We start from the raw sequence: 27,659 nt of genomic DNA on the forward strand, positions 1-27,659 counted from the left end.
TGTAAATCTGTACCCTCTGCCAACTCCGCCCACTGTTTCCCTGTCCCTAACATCAACGTCACTTCTGGTTCCTGGCTGCAAAGCTCGACATTCGGCTGCTGTTCCTGGAATAGAGAGCGGAGAACTCGGGGTGTCCTCGGCTCAGCCATGGGGGGCGGAGATCTGGTATAGTATGCTAGGGATGGTTCCTGCTGTTTCATGACAGGGCACCTATGGGTTGTAACTCACCACCAGCCTGCGTATTTTTATGTAGGAAGATGGAAAGTGGTGATTGTACATGTGAGCTACACTGTCAGGAATGGTTACTTTCATAAGCATGGAATTACATACGTTCTTAATTCACTTATAGAGCTCATTTTCTGCAGTACTGCACAGAGCGTGTACAATTCATGACAGAACTTTCCCACAGTGGATCTAAAGTCTTATACATGCTAGACCAGGGGTGTCAAATTCAAATTGTGCCAAATTTGAACACCAAGTCACAGGCCAACCTCAATGTATACTGGCCACCTCCCTCACTTATGGAGTTCCCTAGTGCTTAATGGCTCCCTCCTCTATACAGTTCCTTAGTATCTATGCTCCCTCCCCTACATAGTTATCTGGTGTCTAGTGGCCCTCCTCCCTCCCCTATACAGTTCCCTAGTGTCTACTGGCCCTCCTCCCTCATCTCTTCAGTTCCCTGGTGTCTAGTGGCCCTCCACCCTCCCTTTTACAGTTTCCTAGTGTCTAATGCCTCTTCCCATATACAATTCCCTGGTATCTAGCCGTCCATCCTCCCTCTCATGTGCAATTCCTTAGTGTCTAGTGTCCCTCAATTATACAGTTCTCTAGTGCCCTACCTCCCTCCCCTATACAGTTCCCTGGTGTCTAATACATCCACCCTCCCCTATACAGTTCCCTGGTGTCTAGTGGTTCTCCCTCACTCTCATAAACAGTTCCCTGGTGTCTAGTAGTCCATCCCAACTCCCCTGTACAGTTTATTATGTCTAGTGGGTAATCCCCTTCTCTGCCCTATACAGTTCCCTGCGCTTGGCCAAGTTGATCCACTGGGCTGTTCACTAGCTGAGGTGTCGGGATCCACTGTACTCACTCTAGATTCTCAGCAGAGATTTCATTATCTGCCACCTTGGCTGAGTTTCATCCAACACTTGTACAAAGCTTGATACTTATTGTGCATATCAGGGCTGGAACTTACCAGAACGTTTCTGGCAGCATTTTGGGATCACTTTCAATTGCTAGCGGTTTCCCAAAATGCTTTTCAAATGTAAGTGGATGTAGCAGATCCACCTGAAACAATTTCAGTTAGGGAAATCGCAATCGTCATAGGACATGCATCACTTGGTCGCATTTCCACTCTAATGTATTGTATGGGACCAGGTAAATAGCTTCTAAAACAAATCGTTACCACAAATAGCTAGCGCTAGAGCTTTGTATTTAATATCCAGCTGTGAGCTTACATTTTCCTGCGTGATTTATTAGATTCATGGATCTGGAGTGTTACCATCATCTATACATTGTATTTCAGGGGGTCACAGGGTCCTCTTCATGAAGAAAGAAGCTGAGCTTTTCTCTTGAGGAAGGCGACCTTGGGATTGATGCACTACTAGCCGCTGGTAATATTGCTGTGAGCAGACAGCGCGTGGCAATATTACCGCTACCACTGTCAGCTGTGTACCACATATATTAGCGGGTCCAGGGTGCATGGGTAACATGACCATTGCTACAGTAATGTGCATTATGCTACTTGCGTACCGCGTTTTTAACGGAGTAACGCTTGCATTATTCAAGTACCACGGGTTGCGCTAATAGCGTAACACGTGGTGCTCTGCTGGCGGTAGTGATGGTAATATTGCCATGCTCTGCCTGTTTACAGCAATATTACCAATGGTTAGTGCATCAACCCACATGTGTGGCCCTGAAACACAGTGTTCTGAATATGGAAAAGGTTGCATGTATAACTAATGTAGAAATCCAGCTGCAGCCCAGAAATATGCAAAATATTTTGTTTGACTTTTGTATTTATGTGCAGTCGTATTATCCACACCTGGTTTTTGGCACCTCATGAGCATGAGATTGACTGTAATAAGTGTGTATTTGCCTCTAGGAGCTGGGCAGTGAATTTTGATACTCTCATCTCACAGACATAAAAAGACAATACGCGCCACATGGCATGATAACATTTATTATAAAACTTGCCTGCAATACAGCTATTCTTACCATAAAAAGTGGAGTCATGTGCAGGCTATAGGATGACAAACTCCGATCTCTCACCATGACCAGTGGTAAACCCAGTCCGCCTGCTAGTAGTCGCGCATGTCCCACCACTCCAAACTAGATCACGTGTCGCAATGCGTTTTGGGGGCCACCCCCTTCGTTAGGTCTTACCCCACAGTTTGTTAGGAATACTGTGAAATGTCTGTTTTGTATGTATTAAAAAGGAAGGCAAGCAAGCTGAAATGTTCTTGCCATGTGTAAAGCTAAACTAAATGTACTGATTTTTGTTGTTGGCCAAAGGGATTTATATACGTTGTGTATAATGTATATTCTTTTAGGGACTGCAGCTACAAAACTATATTTAAAGCTGCTGATAAACTTAAATATAAAGTAGAAAGTAGATCAGTGTATGTACAGTGGCAAGCACACAAATGGCTGTGCTGTGTTGCTTTTCTTCTTTTTCTTCCTGAAAGAGTTAATATTCAGCGATGCAACTGACAATTTTCCTCCAGTCCGGACCCAGTTGGACTATTGTGTCCCTAACTTATAAGGATTTACAGCCAGGAATGGGCTTAAATTTGGCTAAGGGTGATCCGGATAGTTCTATACGGATTTCAGCCAGTAATGCTGTGTGGGGGAAGGGGGTCAATGTTACCCGTCTGACGTCTTCTTAGGTATGTCCCTCGGCATCTCCCACGATGCGTTCCACGCGCGTAAGGTGATTACAAACACTTCCTCCTTCAACCCGGAAGGAGGAAGTCTTTGTAGTCACGTGACCGCCGTGTGGAACATATCTTGGGAGGCGCCGAGGAACATACCTAAGAAGACGTCAGATGGGTAAGATTGAACTACCCCCCCCAGCATTACTGAGTGAAATCTGGATAGAACTATCCGGATCACCCTTAGCTGAATTTAAGCCCATGCCTGTTTACAGCCATAAAATACTTTCCTGGCAGAGAACTAAGCTTCTGAGAACAGTGGATAAATTTAAAAAAAAAGGTCAAAGGTCAATAGCTCATAAAATGTAACACTGAGAGACATGGGACAGACTGTTTTACTAAGCTGAGACAAAACAATAAATCTACGTTTCCCAAGTTTTTAAACGTAACATAAAACAGTGGTATATCTAAATCTCATTTAGGCTGGTTTCACACCAGGACGTTGCGTTTTAGGGGACATTATGGTCGCATAACGTGCCCCTAACGCAACGCCTGGTGCTCCCTGCTTTGGACGTCGGAGTGAGCCGTGTCGTGCAGCTCACTCTGGCGTCCGTGATGCGTACTCTTGTGCGCATGCGGCATCACGTGGTCCCGCCGGCCAATCGCTGCACAGAGCGGCCGCTCCAGGAAGTAAACACTGCACGTCACTAAGTGCAGTGAATATTAATTAGCCATGTGCCTGGCCGCTCTCCGCTCCTCCCCAACGTTACTGAGCATGTGCAAGCAGTCTAACGCGGCTCTGCCGCTTAGAAAGTACTGCATGCAGTACGTTGTCTGGTGGCGCAGCGTTACAATGTAACGCAACGTGGGCACTGTGAACAGCTCATTGATTTTTCATTGCTGTGCGGTGGGCTGCGTTACAGGCTGCTCTAACGTGCGCCTGTAACGTCCCACTGTGAAAGCAGCCTTAAGGAGTAGGATGATTGATACAAGTGCTTATCTCAACAGTTTATTTTCACTTATATTTATTTTCTTTGATGCTGGGAATACACGTCTAGTTTTTGCAGCTCGATTCTCCCGTTTGATCGTTTCGCTGCTCGATTCTGGACTCGATTCTCTTATCTTCCACTTGTTTTTCATATCTTTTTCCATTCACTTTTATCAAGAATCGAGCGGGAGATCGGACATGTCAGCAATTATCTATCAAGCCATCTAAATGGCTCAAAAACGAGCCGTGTATTCCCAGCATGTACATTGCCTGGCTGTCCTGCTGATTCACTACCTCTGATACTTTTAGCCATAGACCTTGAACAAGCATACAGAACAAATCAGAAGTTTCTGACGATATTAGCTGCATGCTTTATTCAGGTATGTGATTCATACACGACTGACCAGAAAGATCAGCAGGGCTGCCAGGCAACTAGTATTGTTTAAAAGGAAATAATTATGGCAGCCACCCTATATGTCTCACATCGGGTTCCTTTTTAAACATCCATCTTCTATTTTGTCTTGTAGCGAGTGGTAACCTGTTCAGTAACTTGATTATCTGTGTACTTAAACCTGGCTGTTTATCACCTCAGAACTTGAAGAAAAGCTGGCACCCGCAGACGCTGCGCAATGTGGAGAAGGTGTGGAAGGCAGAGCAGAGACATGAAGCGGAGCAAAAGAAGATTGAGGAGCTGCAGAAGGAGCTGCGCGAGGAGAGGGCGCGGGAGGAGATGCAGCGATACGCAGAGGACACGGGAGCTGTGAAGTGAGAAGCGCTAATGAGTGAGAATGCCGTCACTTGTGTGACAAATCATTCTTACCGCTATTCAGTTAGCTGTTTTTCTAAAAACTTTCAAATAGAGGGCTGGGCTATGTAAAACGAGCATGACTTCATTATACTGCTTAGCAATAGAAAATTGAGTTGATTTTCTAAGGTTTGGAGAATGCTGGTGTTATCCAATATGCCTAGTCTGGATTTTTGTGTCTATTAAAAAATGTTTGCCAGTAGCTTTTCATGTGGGTCATATAGGAACATGGCGAGGGTTGCTGAAAGGTTATGTCATGCAGTCATGTACAGATTCATATTTGGGAAGTTTTTAAAATATTAAAGGGACTCTGAGCTCTGCATAAAATCGCAATTTGGACTTACCTGTGGCTTATTCTTTTCCGGGTCAGAGTTCAGGACGTCAGGAAGTGAAAATCTCACTCATCAAAAGCGCTTACAAAACACTTTTCTAAGCTGAAAGCACAGGGAAAAGTGCTTTTAAAAAAGCTCAACAAATCGCTCAGGGCTTGCGGTAGCGCTGGCGAATTATAATGTGAGCATAGCTTTACTCAATGTACACAAGTAATATTCTTTTTCATGGTGTGAGTTAGAATTCTGTAAGGACTAATCCTCTTGTCATCCCTTTTCCTTAGCACTGATGTTCACAGTCAAAACATTCCTGTTAATAAAGGGGATAGCACCAAACGCTTACTCAAATCCTGTCTGTGTCCCCTCCCTGGGAACTCATGCAGATTTGTGACTTTAATATTAAAATTGGTAGCCTCTAGTTTTATTTCTAAACCCTTCGCTTACTTCTCAATAAAGGCAAGAAAGCAGTATAAGAGAAATACTTTAAATATACTTTCTTGGGAGGATTGCATTTTTCAGCAACTAATAGTAAAACCTTAAAAAAGCAGTCCAGGTTTGCTGAATCATTTGATATCCAGTGTTCTCTATCCTTTGTAAATCGGGCCTAGATCATCTCTTATGAATAGCCAGCTACTTATTTAAATGACTATTTTTAAGAGAGCTAGCATTACCCTCCACATAGATACTACAAAATCACATATATCTATCGCTTTGCAGGAAACAGCTGTTGCTTCTAATGTTGGGGGTTTTAGTTACAGTACATTTTTTTTGTATTGTTTTGCCTTTGATTTAGGATGTCTGGACAGACCACAGAACAGCAAATGCTAGTATTTATGTATGTTCCAGTCAGTTCCATCAGACATCATAGCCAGGTTGACAACCTTCGGTTTTCCTATAATGCTTAAAGGATACCCGAAGTGACATGTAGAAGAAGAATCCAGAAGGTCCGCACACTCAATGAACCAAGTTCCAGGTTTTATTCAAGTAAAGTGACACAGTTGCATTCCATACGCCGATTCCTTTCAGGGCCCAGTGAGGTCTCCTTTGTCAAGGCAACACAAACAGAATGGTGACCATTCCACCATTCAGTTTGTGTTGCCTTGACAAAGGGGACCCCACGGGGCCCAGAAAGGAATCATTGGTGTATGGAATGGAACTGTGTCACTTTACTTGAATAAAACCTGGAACTTGGTTCATTGAGTGTGCAGACCTTCTGGATCCTTCTGTATTGCAAATACTGGTCCAGCACCTCCACGGTGGTGTGCGATTCTATATCGATTTGCGATGTGACATGAGATAGACGTGTATGTACAGTGCCTAACACAAATAACTATGCTGTGTTGCTTTTTTTTTTATTTTTCTCTTTCTCTGCCTGAAAGAGTTAAAGGAATCCTGTAGGGGGGTCGGGGGAAAAATGAGTTGAAATTACCCGGGGCTTCTAATGGTCCCCCGCAGACATCCTGTACCCGCGCAGCCACTCACCGATGCTCCGGCCCTGCCTCCGGTTCACTTCTGGAATTTCAGACTTTAAAGTCTGAAAACCACTGCGCCTGCATTGCCGTGTCCTTGCACCCGCTGACGTCACCAGGAGCGTACTGCGCAAGCACAGACCGTACTAGGCCTGCGCAGTATGCTCCTGGTGACGTCAGTGGGTGCGAGGACACAGCAATGCAGGCACAGTGGTTTTCAGACTTTAAAGTCTGACATTCCAGAAGTGAACTGGAGGCGGGGCCGGAGCATCGGTGAGAGGCGGCGCGGGTACAGGATGTCTGGGGGAGACCATTAGAAGCCCCGGGTAAGTTCAATTCATTTTCCCCCCGAGATATATGCTGGGAGATATACAGAACCAGAGACTGCTGGCATCCTCACCAGTCCCCACTTGTTTGTTTCTCTACATTTAAAAGATGGCTTTTTTTTTTTCCTTTTCAATAAACGTTTATTGCAATGTTTACTCTGAAAAACCTTTATATATATAAAAATTAAATCAAATTAATTTCCTTTTAAACAATGTGAATTGCCTGGCTGTCCTGCTGATTCTATGCCTCTAATACTTTTAGCCATAGACCCTTAGCAAGCATATGTAGATCAGATTTTCTAACTGAAAACAGACTAGATTAGCCAGATGCTTGTTTCACGTGTGGGATTCAGACACCATTGATACCAAAAATATCAGTAGAACGTTAGGCAACTGATATTGTTGAAAAATAAATATGGAAGCCTCCATATTCCTCTTACCTACAGTTCCCTTTAACATGAACGCAGAACGTCCTCTGCTCTTAAAGAGAACCCGAGGTGTGTTTAACCTCCTTGGCGGTTAATTTTTTTTTTCCTAATTAAAAAAATCCTTTTTTTTTTTAAAAAAAAATTTTTGTTTCATGTAAAGCTACCAGAGTGGTAGCTACATGAAACACCACTAGAGGGCGCATGTGGCCCTCTAGTCCGATCGTCGCCGGCATCTATAGCAAACAGGGGAACGCGTATATAACGCGTTCCCCTGTTTGGCTTCTCCTGTCGCCATGGCGACGATCGGGATGACGTCATGGACGTCAGCCGACGTCCTGACGTCAGGCACACCCGATCCAGCCCATAGCGCTGCCCGGAACTCATTGATCCAGGCAGCGCAGGGCTCTGGCGGGGGGGGCCCTCTTCAGCCGCTGCATGCGGCCGATCGCTGCAGAGCGGCGGCGATCAAGCTGTGCGCGCGGCTAGCAAAGTGCTGGCTGCGCGCACAGCAATTTACAGGACACAAATCGCCCCACCAGGGGCTGAGATCTCCCCCTGCGCGGCATAGCCCGAGCTCAGCTCGGGCTTACCGCCAGGGAGGTTAAAGAATGTTATCTGCATACAGAGGCTGGATCTGCCTATACAGCCCAGCCTCTGTTGCTATCCCAAACCCCACTAAGGTCCCCCTGCACTCTGCAATCACTCATAAATCACAGCCGTGCTGTGAGGCTGTGTTTACATCTGTAGTGTCAGTCTCAGCTGCTCCCCCGCCTCCTGCATAGCTCCAGTCCCTGCCCCTTCCCTCCAATCAGCAGGGAGGGAAGGGATGCAGGCGGGGACTGGAGTTCTGCAGGAGGCGGGGAGAGCAGCAGACTGACACTATAGAGATAAACACAGCCAGCTCTGACAAGCTGTGTGTCAGCAGCGTGGCTGTGATTTATGAGGGATTGCAGAGTGCAGGGGGACCTTAGGGGGGTTTGGGATAGCAACAGAGGCTGGGCTGTATAGGCAGATCCAGCCTCTGTATGCAGATAACATTCTTCAAACCCACCTCGGGTTCTCTTTAAAAATACACAACAGCATAATAACCTTTAAACAAAAAACATTTGTTTGTTACAGCTGAAACAAATCCTGCAATAAATCTGCAGTGTGTCTACTTCCTGATTCATGGAAGCAGACATATTGTTAACAGACTGTGCTTTCAAATGAGCTTATCTGCCATCTCTGCTGTAGCAGTCATGTGACACGGAGAGAGATCAAATTACAACTTGTGATTAGACAGGCTAAACTCTCTAAATACATACAGGGTTATTTTCTCAATGTTTTCCTTCTGTCCATGCAAGAATTTGGGTCCACTTTAAGGGCCTAAGCATACTTGCAAGTTTCTGTTCTGATTTCAGCTACACATCCATGTCACATGCTCATTTATGAATAGGCCCCTTTCAAGTAATTAGAATGACTTACAAAGGCCCACATTAAGGGTAAGCACTACTTGCGTATTGCCACTACTTCACTCATTCTTTTTAATACATCAATACTATTTTGTGCGAGATTTTACCAAACACTAAAGTGTGTATTTTATCTTTTATTATTTGCTGAACAGAAAAAAAGATGAAAAGCTAGACTGGATGTACCAAGGACCAGCTGGGATGGTGAACAGGGAGGAGTATCTTCTGGGGCGGCCTGTGGATAAGTTCATTCTTGATAAAATGCAGGATCCAGAACCAGGTCCTTCTACAGAGACTGGGCTGCTTCCAGGATCCATATTCAATGCAAATGGAGGTCCTTCTGCTTTGGACATTGCCAACAAAATTCGTGAAGATCCACTCTTTATGATCAGGTAACTTTCAGCAGCGTTTTCCATGTTATGGGATGGGACCAGGAAAAGTAGTTTACTATATCAGAATTGGTCATATATTGTATATGTATACATACGCATTTGCTGGGACCTGAGGACTGAGTTTACTATAGCCAGAGTTTACTATAATGAGATTCTACTGTATATTCCGTAAGGCTTTCTACATCTAGTATATAGCAGATAGAACAGTAGAAGGTGTTGCATGCTATAGAGTTACCACTCTGCAGTCAGAAAAAGGCTGTACATTGAATTCTCCTCTTCATTCGTTCAGTCAACTCCAGCTCTTCGTGACCATATGTACTTCTGCACGAACACTGCTATTCCAGCGCAGGAGATGTGTGCAGCTGGCGCCACCATAGGTCGTAATAGGAATTACGGCTATAGTGTCGCACACTGAGTAACTTCGGCACCGTCAGACAAAGCTGAAGTTACTTTCTAAACACTGTAATTCGGCCTCTAGCAATTGCTGGAAGCTGAATTATTTAATTCTCCCACTATTCACACGGACCTAGAGGGAGAATTTTATTTAACGTCACCGGGAACTTGTGCAGACGCAAGAAAAGTCATACCGGCTGTATCCTGCGCCCAAGTTTCCCAGCGGCGATTTCTCTCATATGCCTTCTGCATGCCAGATTTCAATCACTGCTTCTTTCATCTGTTGCATAGGCATGTTCATAGCTTCACCTACGCAGTCTTTCCATCTTGGCCCCTGTCGTCCTTCTTATTTTTTACTTAATTTTTCCAAGCTTCAAGGATATACCTACAAAAATATATATTATGTACAGTGTTCATAATGTGCCATCTAAAAAGGACTGTGCTCCTTTGTTGGTAACAAGTATGGTGTGATCTTGTTTTAACAATCTTTTCATCTGAAAATCATTGTACATTACATGGGAACCAGCACTGTGTGCTCTGAGCAAGTCATTGTAAGAAAACTCTATTTGGTTAGAAAGGTTACTTTGTACACTTTAATATAAATCAAGACGCTTGGGGCAAAATATTGGCCTCTTAAATCAAATCTTTATATTATGGTTGATATAGTATATGGCCAGCACAGAATAGAAAGCGGTTACTCAACTCTCGGACTAGTCCGAGTGCTAAAAATGTCCTTGTCACAAACGGCTTTAGATTAATGCCACAAAGGTCCATGGCTGGTGGGTAGATGGGTAACCTATGCCTTTAGTTAGTGAACAGATAAAGTGTGCAGATTTTTGTCTAAAACTGGGGTATTTGACTTGTGAGGGGAATGGGGCGCTGCTTTCCAGTTTATAAAATTAACTTAAAGGAATACCGAGGTGAAAAAAAACGATGAGATAAATAATAGTATCTATCCTCTTTTCCTAATTTTTTTTTTTTTTTTTTTTTTTTTTTTAGCTCTCCAACAGTTTTTAGTTTGTTTAAATCTACTTTTTAAGTTTTTTTTTTTTTACTGCTTTATTATCTCTCATCAATGACCACGTCATTGAAGTATGACTCTTTCCTGCGCACAGAAGCCATTATCAGTGAGGGTTATGCCATAATCCGACCCAGTCCCTATAGGCAGAGAAATAAAGGAACACAGCATAGTTATGTGTGCTTGGCACTGTACATGCATACTGTATTGTGTGTCTAGCTCATGATGCCGCGTCATCTCGGTATTCCTTTTAATTAGGTGGAATTAGTATTATTTAGGTAACAACACTCAAAGGTGAGTCTAGTAATCCAGAGTTCCGCAACCCTGCCAACAAGGCCCACCAACAGTATATGTTTTGCAGAAAATCACAAACATTCACAAGGTAATTGGTGTCTCAGCAGAGCTGATTAACTACTTCTGTGCATTTCCACAAATCATGCAGTTAGTGGGTCTGGAGGACAGGGTTGGGGATCACTGTAGTAATACATTGCTGTGACTGTGCTACAAAAAGAGCTATAGGAAAGATGAATGGGGTCACCAGGAATAGAATTGATACCCACGCATCCACTTGTCAGAACTTAAACACATTAGGCTATTCAATTTCAAACAGGCCACAAAAAATACAAAAAAATTTATTTTTTGTGATTAGGAATACATTTTAGTCAGGTAATAGGATAACAGAGGCGCCAATAGGATAAAAAAAACACTAAAAGAACTTAAAAACCCATCTTGGTAATAGAGGAGGCAGTGGTGGACTCACCCCCTCCAAGCAGAACACACGACTGTGGATTTTCAGTCAAAACAATTTTATTGGATACTCCAAATAAAGTGCAACGCGTTTCACGGGATACAAACCCGCTTCATCAGGCAATAACAGATAGGAGTAAACAGCATCTGCCAGTATCATCAACACAGAGGCGCTCAGTGTTGATGATACTGGCAGATGCTGTTTACTCCTATCTGTTATTGCCTGATGAAGCGGGTTTGTATCCCGTGAAACGCGTTGCACTTTGGAGTATCCAATAAAATTGTTTTGACTGAAAATCCACAGTCGTGTGTTCTGCTTGGAGGGGGTGAGTCCACCACTGCCTCCTCTATTACCAAGATGGGTTTTTAAGTTCTTTTAGTGTGTTTTATCCTATTGGTGCCTCTGTTATCCTATTATCTACATCAAGTCCACCCTTGGTGGAGGGTTGTACCCTTCCTTCTTCAACTACAGAGAGCGACTTTTTAATCCTGAGTGGGGTCAGGACAATCTCCCCACCTGCTTTGACAGTGGTTGCCTACTTGGTAACCCTGGTTTGTGAGTATTAAATTAATATTATTACTCTATCAATTATACCTTACCAGTACATACTACACTATATTGGGCTCTTGGTGTTCTCTCTTTTTCTCATTTTAGTCAGGAAGTAACCATTTTTTAGAAACCGCATCAACATAGTGCGACATTGAATGCTTTGCCAGAAGATAGCTAGCCATAAGGCCTCGTTCACATCTGCTGCGCTGAAAAACGTGTTAAAGCGCATGGTAAAAAACGCGCTTTAGTCCGCGTTTCTGTGCGTTGCGCTGCGCTTCTTTAAAGCACGTTTTGCTTACTGTAGCAGCAGCAGTTGTCAATAAAACTTTGTTTTTGTATGTAAATGTATTTTTTTCTCCAATTAGGGGTAAAAAACGCATGCGCTTCTATGCGCTTGTACGCGCTTCTATGCGCTAAAAAAGCGGACCCATTCACTTGCATTGCTGTGCGCTTTCCAGCTCAACGCACAGAAATGCCTGCAACACTACGTTTCTGTAACGCTGCTCAGCGCAGCGCATAGATGTGAACCAGCTACATTTAGTTACATGGAAAAATCAATACCTTGCTGAACGCACAGGGCAGTGCGCTGTGGAAAGCGCACAGAAACGGCCCTGATGTGAACGAGGCCTAAGAGTGTGGCTGAAAGGTGTACTTTCTCTCTGGATACAACATTGCAGTCTTTCCACATCTGTCTGGCGACCTTTATCACAGAGTCTCCTGCTCTTTTCTCTATAGGAAGCGAGAAGATGAGAAAAAGAAAGAGGTTTTAAATAACCCTGTGAAGATGAAGAAGATCAGAGAACTAGTAAGTGAGCCCCTGCTTCATTTTGCTGAACCATTACACATTACACGGTTTGTGGTTTGTGCTCAAAATGAAACAAAAATCGCTATTGTGTTTCTTAGTGGAAAGGACCCTAAGCCATCTCTAGCCTCTCTGCCGTGGCAATCAGCTGACCAAATTACAACTTGTGATTAGACACAGATGAGGGGGGATTAACCACTTCTCTACCACGGGGTTTTTCACCTAAAAACCACAGCAATTTTCACATTTAAGGGAGGCAAGGGTTAATGGGCTTAATGGGGGTATAATTTATTTAAAAAAAACCTTACTGATGCTGATCAGTCACTAATGCTGTGTTAGTTATCTGAGATCCTCTCACGAGTGATCTCAGTAACTGTAACAGCATAGTGACTGATACAATGTTTACACACATTCTGCATGAATAAGCACTGTCATTGGCTTTGTGAACACATGTTCACATCAGCCAATCACAGACCAGCATGTGCCCGACGCGTATGCACGTCCGCGTGCACGCGCACGCGGACGCGATCGCGCACGCGATCGCGAACGCGATCGCGCACAGCAGGAAAATAAACAGGAGTTGCCTATCTACGCCCCTGTGACTCAGGTGAATTTTAAAGGGGCGTAGATAAGCGTGGCAGAGGTTGTTAAGTGGTTAAACAGGCTAAACTCTAAATATCTACAGGGTGCATTCTATTTTCCTTCTGTCCTGTGGCTCTTGTTTGGGTTCACTTTAAAGAACTGGAAGAGATGGAAGAATTTAGTAAAGGATTATTACAAACCCATTAAAGGGACTCCGAGCAGTGCAGAAACTATGGAAAGATGCATATCATTTTAAAGCTCTCTTTCTCCTCTTTTCAATAATATATAAATCGCCGCCCTACGCCTTTTAGTTTTCGCTGTTTTCACAATTGAAAGTGCCACGGCCGCAATTTCGATTGCGAAAATAGAGAAAACTAAAAGGCGTAGGGCGACGATTTAGGGGTCGTCAGAAAGAGGAGAAAGAGAGCTTTAAAATGATATCCATCTTTCCATAGTTACATTATATTACACAGGGCGACTTTTTCCTAAAGTCAGCAGCTCCATACTGCTGAATGGAGCTGCTGACTTTGACAAAAAGTCGCCCTGTGTAATACAATGTAACTATGAAAAGATGCTTATCTTAAAGCTCTCTTTCTCCTCTTTCTGACGACCCCTAAATCGTCGCCCTACGCCTTTTTAGTTTTGTCTATTTTCGCGATCATAATCGCGGCCGCTGCAATTTCAATCGCGAAAATAGCAAAAACTAAAAGGTGTAGGGTGGCGGTTTATATATCATTGGAAAGAGGAGAAAGAGAGCTTTAAAATGATATGCATCTTTCCATAGTTTTTGCACTGCTCGGAGTCCCTTTAAAGCTCCACTTCTGCTGCATTATCTTCTTCTATTCAGTTGATAGAACATTATTCACAATAAACTTAAGTTTTTGCAAAGTAAAAGGAATAGACCTGCTAAACTAATTCAAAAGTCTCCATCTGCTCCTCAGCCACCTATATCAGCCTGCTTACACTCATCCTCACATGGACATGCAGGGCGAGAGAGTGACTGCTCTGTCAGATGAAGTCATGTCTCTTGCTGACTGCCTATCGTGGATCTCAGTTATGGTATGAAAACATGGCATCAGACTGATTTAGTGGGAAGTAGTGAGCAGGCAGTAGTGGGTCACTTAAAATGAGATAGGGATCTATAAAATTGGTGCAACAGGTATAATTATTTTTTTTTTTAAACCTGCAAAAACATCAACACTTTTTTCTTCCTTACATGATGAATTTAGAACAATGTTGTGTCAAAATGCATATACAGTTCAAAAAAAAAAAATCTGAGCCTGGTCATGGACTTTATGCAACAAGGATTCTGATTGGTTGCTCTGGGGAAATGCTCAGCTTATCTCTTTTCATTGCACCTGCATTAAAGAGATTAATAAATTTGCCTTTTGTGAGTCAGCTAGTGGAATTTGCTCACAGCCACACCTGATTGTGCTGAAGTGATCGGGGGGGGGGGGGGGGGGATTTATAGACACCAGGGAACTTTTCAGGAGTGGGAAGGCGACCACTAGACACTAGGACACTGTATCGGGGGGAGGAGGGCCACTAGACACCAGGGAACTGTATAATGGAGGGAAGGGGGTTGGAGACTAGACACCAAGGAGCTGTATGGGGGAAACTAGAGACCAGAGAACTATATAGGAGAGGAGGGAAAACCACTAGACACCAGGGAACAGTATAGGGGCGGGAGAAGGCATTATAGACCAGGGAGCTGTGTAGAGGAGGCAGGGGGCATCAGACACCTGTATAGGGTAGAGAGGAGGGCCACTAGACACCATGGAATTGTATAGGGGAGGGAGTGGGTCCATTAGATGCCATGGAACTTTATAAGGGAGGGAGGTGGACTAGACATTGGCCCTCGCCCTCGATTGTATTTGAGTTTGACACCCTTGCTGTAGACCAGGGGTCTCAAACTCAATTTACCTGGGGGCCGCAGGAGGCAAAGTCAGGATGAGGCTGGGCCGCATAAGGAATTTCACAATCGCGGCGCATCGCCGCCTCTGCCCGCCCCTCTCACTCTTCCTTCACAGAGAGGGGCGGCGAGAGGCAGCGATCCGTGCGGCGATTGACATCAGGAGAGGCAGAGCTGAAGCTGGAAGCTCTGCCCCTTCCAGGAAATGCCGGCGGAATTGCCCGCCGGGCAATTTGGGGGCTCTGCAGCCCTCGTTTAGCGGCGGGGATGCGGCGGATTATTTGGGAGCACTGAAGCGAACTATAAGGAAGCTTTTGCGGCACAAAATATTGTATCGAGGGCCGCAAATGGCCCGCGGGCCGAGAGTTTGAGACCCCTGCTGTAATAGACTTCTCTTTATGCAGTTGCAAACCAGCTTAGACAAGAAGAGTAAGAAGAAGAAAAAGGAAAAGAAGAAGAGAAAGAAGGAGAGGCAATCCAGCTCCAGCAGTAGCGATGAGAGTGACCGGGAGCGGAGCAGGTGACGTGTTCGAAGTCTTATCCATTTACTATCATACATGACGCTGTCCACTAGGCAGCGATTCTGGCAGTGCTGGGTTTTCTGTGGTATACCGGTGCTGATGTCAAACTAGTTTAAAAGACTAACTTACTAATCACCTAAGCCTTACAAGTATTACTGCATTACAGCTTTAGCCTTACATAAATGCTTCTAATAACCATGGGCTCTTAGAAAATCCCATATACAGATTCATGTCAGCCTTCTTATTAGGTTCATATTTTTAAAAAAATAAAATAAAATTTGCAGACCTTTAAAAATTGCACATCTGCAGTAACTAATTGCTGTTGTCATGCCAAAGTAAGATAAGTGGGGTGAGGCACCCCAAATTATGGAACAAAAAAAGCTAAACTGCAGTATAACTGAAACAGTCTTACCTTAGAGTAAGGAGAGTAAGAAATAATCAATTTATTGGACACTAAAGGACCAAGTGTTCTGCAGGCCTTACCCACTTCAGGTAAAAAATAGTGTCTTTGTATGAGCACACACTGACTTGGAGTGCTTAAATGAGGCCCATTAAGGCTCCCCGAGTCTATTCTAAGGTCTAATGTATTCGACCTAGCAGGAACGATGGGACAGCCCGAGGAAGGCTCTATGGTATACAGGGCCTTACCTCAAGTAATCTAGTCTGAAGTGAGTCTTCTCGCTTCATGTTTACTTTAGTACCTGTGCTTGGAGGTCATAACAACTTTCCCAACAGCTGGAAGAGGTTAGGCTACATGCACACATCCAATTCTGATTAAGCAATTACCACTTCCATGTAGTATGAGAGCTTATTTATACAATTAATTCTTAGTATTCGAAATCTAATAGCTCTCATACCACATGGAGGTGGCAAAGTTGGTCAATAAAAATTGTGTGTGTTTACCATGCTTTTGGGTGGTGTGTACACACATCCATTTTGATTATCCAATAACTGACCAATTTTATCACCTCCTTTTAGTATGCCAGCAGATTTTGATTGCTATGAACAGATTGTGTAGGTAATCTCTTAAGGCCCGTACACATGCTCGATTAGAGGCGGCGGCGGCGAACGACTGCCTCTGCCAATAATCCGGCATGTGAAGAGCAGGCCCTGAGCACTACCCGGCCAGCGATCCGCCAGGCAGATCAACTCAGCCGAACGATGGCCAATTGCTTTGCTCTCATTGCTCACCTTTCCTGCCGCATGACGTCACATCTGCACCACTCTTATCGGCCTTCCACTTGCCAGCAGAGGAACAAAATGCCTTGACAGCCTATAGGCAGACTACCCATCTGTACAGCCTCGGCCCAGCAACGTTGCCTGAAGGATCAGTTCCTGATCCATATCGGTTGACATCAATCTAGCGTGTGTACGGGCCTTAATTCTACATGGAAGTGGTAAAAATGTACAAAGAATTGCCCTATCAAAATTATATGTGTGTATGCACCTTTTTAATGACTGACAGATCTGCAGGGGAAGATGAAAGTAAACCAGTTATCTCTTTTCAGGCACTAAAAAAAAAAAGTTTGGTCTTAGAATTTATAATTGTCTGGGCATTCTGACTGTAATTCCGCTTTAAGCATCCTAACCTATTAGCGTGTGTTACATGCTGGTGCTTAGACGTTCTGCATTCATCTTCCTATGCCTAACGTGGTGCCCCAGTTGCCATGACGTCAATGCTCTGTGTGTACTTGCCTCCTCATCTCATCAAGGACTGTCAGTTAATGCTTATTAGAATGTACATGGTATGTGACGATCAAACACCGCATACATTTTAAAAACCCTACACTACTATGACCATATACCTTCACTACAAATAATCCTTTTACTGTTCTTTAAAATGCAAATTGGTATCATCATGTCTGTGGCATGCTTTTGTCTAGAAATCCCTAAATATACCCTATCTGTCACAGCAATTTGGCGAATATTTAAAATACTGTTCTGATAGTGATGGAAGGATCAGCACTGTGTGTGCTAAAAGCTCCCAAAGCCAGAATGTTCAGTACAGATATGAGCTGCTGCTAAGGCTCGGTTCCCACTTGAGCCGGACCACATGCAGTCAGTGTAGTGTCTGCTGTGGTCTGGCTGAAGCCTGGGGCAGATGCTTTACCCATAGGCTTTTCATTCTTCCATCCTTATTCAATGAGACAGTGTAAAAAGCATTATCCTGTCATCCAATTACATTTACATTTCAATAATGAGATTGGTGAAAGAAGATTTGAGATTATGTTAATTTACTTTGCACATTGCCTTTGCCCATATTGCATAGGCTAGTTTATACTTAAAGTGGACCCAAATTAAAAATACAAGAATTCAGAAATAAAATGTATGTTCTAAATTTTAATAATAAATAGCAGCCTTTTTTCAGCTGCATGATGATAAATATAAAATATTTTACATATATTTCATATTGCTGGGACAGGATCCGGCAAACTGGTGGAGTAGGTGGTGTCCGGAAAAGGAGGAATTGCTAATGACTGCCACCTGTATAACCCTAGTTATGAAAAGAGAAGGGTGAAAAGCATGCACAAAAATGCTCATAGGCTTGAAGGAGTGTTTATTTATATTTGTATGTGTCAGAGTGACGCAACTAAATATTTTGAATTAAAAAAATGTTTGGTTTGGGTCCGCTTTAAAGTCAATTCTGGCATTAATTTTACTTTATACAAATTTTCCTCAGGTTTCACAAGCATCGATCTCGCTCTTCATCCCCCCCAGTTCGCCCGAAGGTGGCAGGTTATGGGTTACAGGTCAGTATAGCAAGCTTTTTTTTTTATGCATAAGAATAGCCTTTAAGGGACCCTAAGATGGTAGACTAGCACTAATTTATACTTACCAGGGGCTTCCTCCAGCCCCATAAGTACCGTGGCCTCCCTCGCCGTCCTCCTCGGCCCCTCCATTAAGCCATTATGACTACTGGTAAACCGGGCAGCCACGGCCTTCTGCACATGCGCGTCCCGGGCTCGGCTATGCGCACACCCTTCGCCGTGTCCCATCCCTTGGAGCTTTCTGTGCCTTTGCAGTACTGCGCAGGAGCAGAACTCTTCAGGGGGGGAGGGGGGCGGCCGAGTTGCGCATGTGCACAAGCCATCAACTGGCGGAGACTGGTCGGATCACAGTGAGTCGTAGCGCCAGAACGGAGGGGCTGAAGGAGACGGCGAGGAAACCAACGGTGCTAATGGGGTGGAGGAAGTCCCAGGCAAGTATAAATTAGCACTATTCCACCATCTCTGGTACATTTCAGGAATTTCCCCCCCTCCCCCGCCCCCAAAACTGGCCTGGCGTTTATTCCAGCTCCCTGGACCCCTACTGTGCCCACGACCTCCTCCTAATCCCCTCGGGGCAGCATCAGTCACCAGTCGGCAGCTACTGTGCACGTGCGGCCCTGAGCTGTGCGCACACTGGTCACGCTCCCAGCAACAGGAGCGTTATGCGCAGAAGCAAATTACGGCGATGTGGCTTAGACAAGCAGAGTAGTTGGGTAATATTTAGGCAAAGCATTTTTTTTTGATTCTCAGTTGAACTGTCAGCCATGTGAATGATTGGCAGGGAGGCCAATTCTGATTTTATAAATAGCGGTGTGGAGAGTCATTGTAAAATTTAAAAAATCCCCAAAACAGAAACAATTTACTGAATAGGTCTTTCCCAAGATGAAATTCCCCCATTATTTCACGTGCTACAGGTCCGTGAATCTAGCAAAAGTAATAAAAGAGAAGACCCACAAGAACCTGATAGACACAGAGATCGTCCAAGAAGTCCCCATCGAGACAGAGTGCAGTAAGTACTTTTCTGTAGCTTTATTTTTTGGGGGTTTAGAGCCTGTAATATTCATAATGTCCCTATTTCAGCAGACGTGTGTGTACAGTATTGGCACAGGGTGTTTTTAGAATGAGCTTCGGCTATTTTTTTTTTTGTCCCTTTTCCTATCCTTTCTTAATGGCATGTAAACCTAAGCATCTTTGTTTCTGGACAATATTCGAACACTTGCTGAAATAACTAACCTAGATAATATTTCCCTACCCTGCCACCTAACCCTCTTTTACTGAAGTCACGTTTAGCCGCACATGAATGGCCCATTGCGCTGCCGTTGCTGGGAATGTTCTGCACAGAACTTTCCTGGCAGTGCGATGGGGGAGTTTATGCGGCCAGACTGCATAAGCTCCGACTGCAGACAATTTACCGGGTGGTGTTTTTACCGGGCCACCTAGCAGATGATTGAGGTGGCCTAGGATGATGGCAAGGGAGTGATTAGTCTAAAGGGGGCTGGTGGAAACCCCATGTACCGGTATGTATAAAAAAAGTTTCTTCCACACCTCAGCTACACTTTAAAGGACAACTGTAGTGACAGGTATATGGAGGCTGCCATTTTTATCTTTTAGGCAATACTAGTTGCCTGCCTGTCCTGCTGATCCTCTGCCTCTAATCTAATGCTTTCAGCCATGGGCCCTGAACAAGCATATGCAGATCAGGTGTTTATGACATTGTCAGATCTGACAAAATTAGCTGCATGCTTCTTTCTGGTGTGAATCAGACACTACTGCAGCCAAAAAGATCAGCAGGGCTGCCCGGCAACTGGTATCATTTAACAGGAAATAAATTTGGCAGCCTCCATACCATTCTCACTACAGTTGCCCTTTAAAGGATACCCGAAGTGACATGTGAAATGAGATAGACATGTGTATGTACAGTTCCTAGCACACAAATAACTATGCTGTGTTCCTTTTTTTTTTTTTTCCCCTGTCTGAAAGAGTTAAATATCAGGTATGTAAGTGGCTGACTCAATTCTGACTCAGACTGGAAGTGACTACAGTGTGACCTGATTAATTTCACTGATAAGAAATTCCAACTATAAAACACTTTCCTAGCAGAAAATTGCTTCTGAGAGCAAGAAAGAGATAAAAAGGGGAATTTCTTATCAGTGAGGGTCTCGCTGTAGTCACTTCCTTTTTGAGTCAGGACTGAGTCAGCCACTTACATACCTGATATTTGACATCACACTGTGGGAGCCTTATTGCATTTTGGGAAATAACAGCAGCATCTCCTTCCACTGACATCACCTGTCAGCAGTAAAAATGTCACCATGTGATAAATGTCAGAATGTAAATCAGGGAGAGGAAAGATATTACAATGAGCACTGACTAAATCATTTATACATAATTATTGTAAAAATGAAGCCTTTTTTATTACATTATTTTCACTGGAGTTCTTCTTTAAGTCAGCATCTACTAAAGTCTTCTAGTTAAAAAGTTGCTGGAAACCATTGCAACAGTTTACTGCTTAATTGAGGTTCTGCTGCTGAACATCACATTTAGCTGTGGTTTGAAACTTTTCCTCCCACAGAGGGTGCCATTGGTTTTGAAAAGTAGTGTAATGACCGTGCCATCCATCAGGAATGACTGTGCTAATACTGGGTAATGGATAGACTGATCAAGCAAGCTGATTACCAGCATGACTTTCTTACCATTTTCAGATGATTCTGATGAACAGAATTGTCTCGTTACACTGGTGTAAGATTCATGACACCACATACCTGTGTGCTGAAGTATGCCTGCTGCCTTTTTTTTCTTTTTCATAGTGACAGATCTAAAATGGAAAGTAGGCACAAGAGAAGTCCATCGCCAAAGAAAGAAGAAAGGTATCGCAGACAGAAAACGTCTGGATACACTAGGTATGTATATGTCACCTGGCCTAAACAGTTTGATATAACTCATAAAGCCGTAGTGTTTGCATTAATTGCACATTCCGTTTCCTCACTCCACCTCCCTCCCTACAATTCACATAATTGGAGGCCCACACTATCTGCCTCTACAATCCCCTCCTAGCCATTGTTGCAGTCTTATACCGCCCTCCGGGCTCCACATTTCTCAACAAGCTTGTCTCCTGGCTCCCACACATCCTCTCCTCTGACCTCCCCACCATCATCCTCGGGGATTTCAATATTCCCATCGATGAACCCAAGAACTCTGTTGTGACCCAGCTACTCACCATAGCCAACTCACATGGCCTAGTACAACACACCAACGCCCCCACTCACACTGCAGGTCACTCTCTCAACCTTATATTCACTAAATCCACCACCATTGTGGACCTCGACATCGCACCATTTCCACCCTCAGACATCACCTTCTCACCTTCAACCTCCTCACGGAAGGCACCTCCAAACTACTCGCCCACCCACCTGGTCGATGGCAGCGAGACCTACGCAAGCTCAACCCTAGCGTCCTTGCTGACCCCCTCCATGCCCTCTCCTTCACTCTCCCCACCCTAACCTGTCCTAATCTTGCTGCAGCTCAGTATCGCCAAACTCTCTCTCATCAGCCCTAGAGAAAGCTGCTCCAGCAATATTTCGCCGCAACCGCCCCCTAACCCCCAGCCCTGGCACACTACCCATACTCGCAACCTCCAGAGGAAACACGTGCCACTGAACAAAAATGGAGAAAAACTCAACTTAACCAGGATTTCCTACAGTACAAGACTAACCTGCTGCAGTTCCACACTGCCCTTGCTGATGCGAAGCAGGAATACTTTACCAAGCTCATCGGAGCACAAGCTTCCAATCCCCGGCGTCTTTTTGGCACCTTCAACTCTCTGCTTAAACTCCCCCCCAACCCGCCCCCCACCTTCTGTTTCCTCCCTCTCTGCCACAGATTGGTTTTATTGGTCGGATGAAATATGCTAATTTTTTGATAGGAATTTTGGGTTTTCATGAGCTGTATGCCAAAATCATCAATATTAAAACAGGCTTGAACTACTTCAGCTGTGTGTAATGAATCTAAAATATATGAAAGTCTAATGTTTATCAGTACATTACAGAAAATAATGAACTTTATCACAATATGCTAATTTTTTTTAGAAGGACCTGTATGTTGTTTTTTTTTTTTTGTTGTTTTGTTATTTTTATTTTTGCCCTCACTGTTCTTGATTTCCTCCATTTTACTTATTGCTACTTTGTAAAATGTTGGTTTATTCCTATAGCTATAGCCCCTGCGTAGGATTTCAGATGTTTTTGCTCATTTCTTTATCCAAAACCCAAATATGGGCCCATTCGCACTAGAAATCGCTAAATGCAAATGTTGAGCAAATTTTTTTTTTTTTCCTGGAGTTTTCCAGCGTTTTTTACTAGAGATTTTTCCAGCCATTTTTCACTGTACAGAAAGCGTTTTTTAGCGTTTGCCATTTCTAGTTCAAGAAGCTGTCTGTCTTCCATAAAGAGGAAATGACATCTGCACAGGAAAAAGAGGTGTTTTGTGGGTAAACTGCAAGGTTTGATGGGTAAAATCGCTGGAAAAACTGATTGTGAACAGGCCAGCGCTACCAGAGCGATTTACCAGCGCTCCTATAGTTAGCATTGAAACGCTGATCGCTCAGAAAATGCTGCAGGCAACTCGTTTGCATTACAGCAAATGGCTTAGATGAGAACACTTCTATATTCTTTTCATTGTATAAGCGTTTTTCAAAACGCTAGCGATTTTCAGCGATGCTGAAATCGCTTGTAAAGCACACAAGTATAAATGGGCCCTAAAGGTTTTTGAAATTTAAAATGGATAAGCTGCTCCCTCATGAATCTGGTGACTTATGGTAGTAGCTGGAATGGCTGATGGAGAATCACAAGGGAGAGAGGACATGGTATAGAAAGGAACAGAGGCACTCAGAAGAATGACAGTATTCCTATAGTGGGGCTGTGAGAGTGGGGATCTAATCCCATTTTGGCATGATCTGTTCTCGTCTGGCAGTAATCATGCACTCTATGACAAGCCTCCATGATATAGACCCTGGGTGCTTAGGCTTCGGTGTGAGATGGAAGGTACTGGCCTGTTGGTAGGAGGAAGCACGTTAACTGTTTTTTTTTAGTTTCTTACCTTGTGATAATGTTTTCATTTCCTAACCTAGGAAGCTGTCCGCTGAAGAGCTGGAGCAGCGCAGATTAGAGATGATGCAGGACGCCAAGCAGAGGGAGGTGGAGAGAGAAAATAATATACGCAGATACAAACAAGAGGAAGAGAGGGAGGAAAAGAAAGATCAGACAAGAAAAGACAGCAAATTCCTGCAGTAAGGAAGGCTGGGGATCAAATCCCTACAGCCATGTTTTGTTTTAGTTTAACATTGCTTGTTTCCCAGCTTATTTATTATCAGATTTTTATGTCGTCTCTTACTTTCTGTTTCAGTAACATGAAGCTGGAGAGTGCCGCCTCCTCCTCTCTCGAGGACAGAGTGAAGCGGAATATTTATGGGATTCAGCGGACTGCCTCTGCTCTGGAGAAAAACTTTATGAAAAGATGATAGCTGGGACTTGATGAACTCTTGTACATATATATTTTTTAATTTCTACGGGTCAGCTCCACCTAAAACTAATATTTCAGTTTTGGTTCTTATTTGGTGGGTTAAATCAACAGCAGCTTGTGATATCACTGTAGTGCTGAGATTTATCCACAGTGGTTTGTAAATTGTACATTTAGGACAAAACTTTAAGTGAAACATGGTGCCATAATGGGGTTTGCTATCACAATAAGATTAAGGTTTGAAATTAAAAGCAGGCTTAAAGTGTACAAAGGGATTTATACTTACTTTGGGCTTTCTCCAGCCCCCTGTAGTCAGTAGGCTCCCTTGGTGTCCGTGAGGTCCCATCCGCCGTGCTACTGGCAGCCCTGGTAAAAACCCTGACTGAGCCAGTTAGCGACTCCCGTGAATGGGGATTCCTTGGCCAAATGCCTCCTAGGTCATGGTCCCTTAGCCAGGAGCGTTCAATGCCAACGCAGTTACAAGCTTTAACTAAAATGCTCTTGGCCATGGGAGCGCGACCAAGGAGGCACGTAGCCAGGGCCGTGCATGTACAGTGGTCCCTGACTACAGGGGCTAAGAGACGCACCTCACAGACACTGAGGCAGTCCACGGACTACAGGTGACAGGAGGAAGCCCCAGGTAAGTATAAATCCTTTTTCTTGTGCTTGCCGCAGGTTGACTTCAAGGTGGCCGGTTTCTCCTACATAAATACTTCTGCAGCACAATTTAAGCACAATATTTTTATCAATTGATTATCATATATCATATCTTTCTGTTTTGTTATACAGTATATTTTTAGTTTTGATCTGTGTAGAAAGCAGAAATGAAATGCTATCACGTGATTGTGAGCAGCCAATCAAAGACTTACTTTCACAGATCAGTCACTCGATCAGTTCAGTCACGTACAGTACTGGAGGGAAAAAAACAAAGACAAATGGGAGCCCAAATGGTGCAGTATGTCAGAAGTATTGGGTATAAAAAATACTTCTATAGAAGAGTACTCACAAAGGTGGGTTGCAAAGGGGGCAACCGACCACTTCAGGCAGGTGGAGTGTTTTAAACCTGACTCTACTCAGGTCTACCAGCAGTCCTGGACTCAGTCACTCTGTTAGCAAACAACCTGCGCACCTTGGATAGGGGCGCAAGGCTCCCCTCCCAGAAGGGTGGGGGGAGTAAGGTACAGTAGAGGGTAAAGAGGCCCCCAATGTATATAAAACCCTTTAAAATCAATAAAATGAAAAAGGGTTGAGGTGGCCTACCTCAGACGACAAACTCACTTTAGGTAAGGAAGCTGAATTTAATATTAAAGTGGATCCGAGATGAACTTTTACTCCTTGCATAATTGTGTTCCTTACATATAGTTTATAGGGCATTCCTCAAGCCAAATACTTGTTTTGTTTTGTTTTAATACCCTAATTTCCTTTAAACTAAACAAGCCACACCCACAGCTTCTCCAGAGTGCCTTGGCGCTTGCAAAGGATTGTGGGATTTCAGTCTGGGCAAGTGAAAAAGGTGTTACTAGCTATAGATTTCAGAGGCAGAGTTTTCACAATCTGAGAGCTGCAGTGCAGATACAGATCAGTTGCCTGTGTAATGGAGGAGATAAGAGGAGTTTTCACAGAATATGCCGATTAGCATGCCTAGATACAGATAAGCTTGCCTGTGTGTGTGTGTAATAGTGTCTGCTCCCATTGTATCACAGGAAAACATATTAATATACTGTTGAAGCTGTTTGAAGATAGATTTGCTGTGTAAACTATCTAAACTTTAGATAAGATATATAGACAAGTCACTTGTTATATTTAGTTTTTCATCTCGGATCCGCTTTAAGCAAAGGCAACGCGTTTCATGGGACTATGCCCACTTCCTCAGGCCAAACAAAAGTGCCCCAGCAGTCTGTATGCTGCATCGGGGCGCCTCGAATTTATTGATTTTAAAGTGTTTTATATACATTTATACCTTTACCCTCTACAGTTCAGTCACATGCTTCTCTATCTTGTCAATGAAACGCTAATAATTCCAGCTGCAAAGCAAATTATAGGCAGCTTTGAACTGGGCCAAATGCAGTCCCTGACAATTGTGATTAGTCCAGTTTCAAGTTGTAAAAAAATTGCATTAAATTTGCTTGGAAGCTGAAATAATTAGCATCTAACAAACAATCTCTAGTGAGGATGTTTCCCGACCAAATGCCTTGCTTGTCATGGAACCGTGTAAAACTGATATACCATTGGATGGAGCTTGCTCAGTTTAAAGACCTTTTTCCATTTATGTAAATATGTTTTTTCTTTTTGACCCCACATATTTTGCACAAATTGTTACTTAGTTGTATATTGCTGTCTTCTCATCCATCCACTCATCCACCACTTACCATTTTTAAGAGGCTATTTAAAACTTGGAATGTGTTAGAACAAGCATTGGATCATGGGCTCTACAGCCTGGTACACACTTTCAGTAGTACGCTGGCTGTGTACCAGGCGTAAGTCATGGAAAGTGTGCTAAAAGTGCAAGTCAGGGCTAAAATATGCATTATTACAGAAAAAGAAAAATCCAGATCCATATATATACTTACCCACATGCCTTGTTAAGGCTTCTTTCACACTGCAGCCGTTGCGTTATGTTGCAATAGACAATATAATCGCAACGCGGCCCATATTCAATTGCTGTGCTAGGGCCTAAGAACATACTGTCAGTGCAGTGTTGCAAGACATTGTTCATGTTTCCTGTGTATCAGAGTCTAGTAAAATGGAAATGCTTATTCTGTTACATATCCTTTATGTTATGAAACAAATCTAAATGGACTTCTATTACATATTCGGCAATGGACTTTTCAGGCTAGCTAGGCATGAAACTGTGCATCAACTTGTTATACTTTATTTCTGCCACTAGATGTCTCACTACTACTGTAGTGAGGTTGTTTGCAGTTAAAGGGAAGGTTCAGGGACGCTGTGAAAAAAACAAAAATCCAAATCCACTTACCTGGGGCTTCCTCCAGCCCGTGGCAGGCAGGAGTAGTTCTGAGCCTGCGCAGTACAGCCTGGAGGACGTCCGATGACGTCAGCGCGCACCAGTGAGCCGCACATTGGAGCGCAGAAGAGCCCGACCTGGGAGCCGGCCTGGCCAGGTCGGGCGCGCCACCGGAGGAGACCGGGAGCCTGCGGAGCCGCGACGAGGGCACCTCCTGCCTGCCACGGGCTGGAGGAAGCCCCAGGTAAGTGGATTTGGATTTTTATTTTTTTCACCGCATCCCTGAACCTTCCCTTTAACTTGTTGGTCTCTCTGACCATTTGGTGATATTACCAGCAGTTTTAGAAATAGCCAGTTCTTCAAAAGTGTTTCATGAAGTGTATGCAAGATTATAGATCTAAACATGCTGTATTTATCACTAACAGATTACATGACCACATTTGGGTGACTGGGTAAGGTAACATAGGATACCTCTCGTTATATAATGTGAACAAAAGTCAGTCCTTTGTAACCCCGTGTAAAATGTTGTTTTAACTCTACATGCTATTATCTCATTTATTTTGTACAATATTTTGATTTTGAAAAACAGACCTATTCTTGGATCTGTGGTCTTTCAGGCAGTGTGGCCTGGATAAGGACATAACTGAAATAAGTTGGGGCATCTTGTTCTGGCAGAATGTTACTGTAATGAAATTGCCACTACTGTACTGACTGTTAAACTGTTTGTACTAAAAGTCTCATGGCACTCAGGAAACGTTAGTCTTATGGTACCTAGGCAGTGGCGTAGCAATAGGGGATGCACAGGTTGCGAATGCATCGTGAAGTTCAAAAG

General features: G+C 43.7%; 1 protein-coding gene across 1 annotated transcript; it reads left to right on the forward strand.

Moving 5' to 3' along the window:
- Positions 1–78: 78 nt before the first annotated feature.
- On the forward strand, positions 79–26,813 carry CWC25 (CWC25 spliceosome associated protein homolog). The gene is made up of 10 exons (XM_068263977.1): positions 79–165; positions 4,454–4,626; positions 8,822–9,058; positions 12,502–12,571; positions 15,467–15,582; positions 18,264–18,333; positions 19,266–19,360; positions 21,159–21,247; positions 23,470–23,632; positions 23,749–26,813. The coding sequence occupies exons 1-10, from the start codon at positions 148–150 to the stop codon at positions 23,861–23,863; spliced, it is 1,146 nt and encodes a 381-aa protein (XP_068120078.1). The 5' UTR covers positions 79–147; the 3' UTR covers positions 23,864–26,813.
- The last annotated feature ends 846 nt before the right edge of the window (positions 26,814–27,659 follow it).

The sequence above is a fragment of the Hyperolius riggenbachi genome, chromosome 12, assembly GCF_040937935.1.
Source record: "Hyperolius riggenbachi isolate aHypRig1 chromosome 12, aHypRig1.pri, whole genome shotgun sequence".
Lineage (NCBI taxonomy): Eukaryota > Metazoa > Chordata > Amphibia > Anura > Hyperoliidae > Hyperolius > Hyperolius riggenbachi.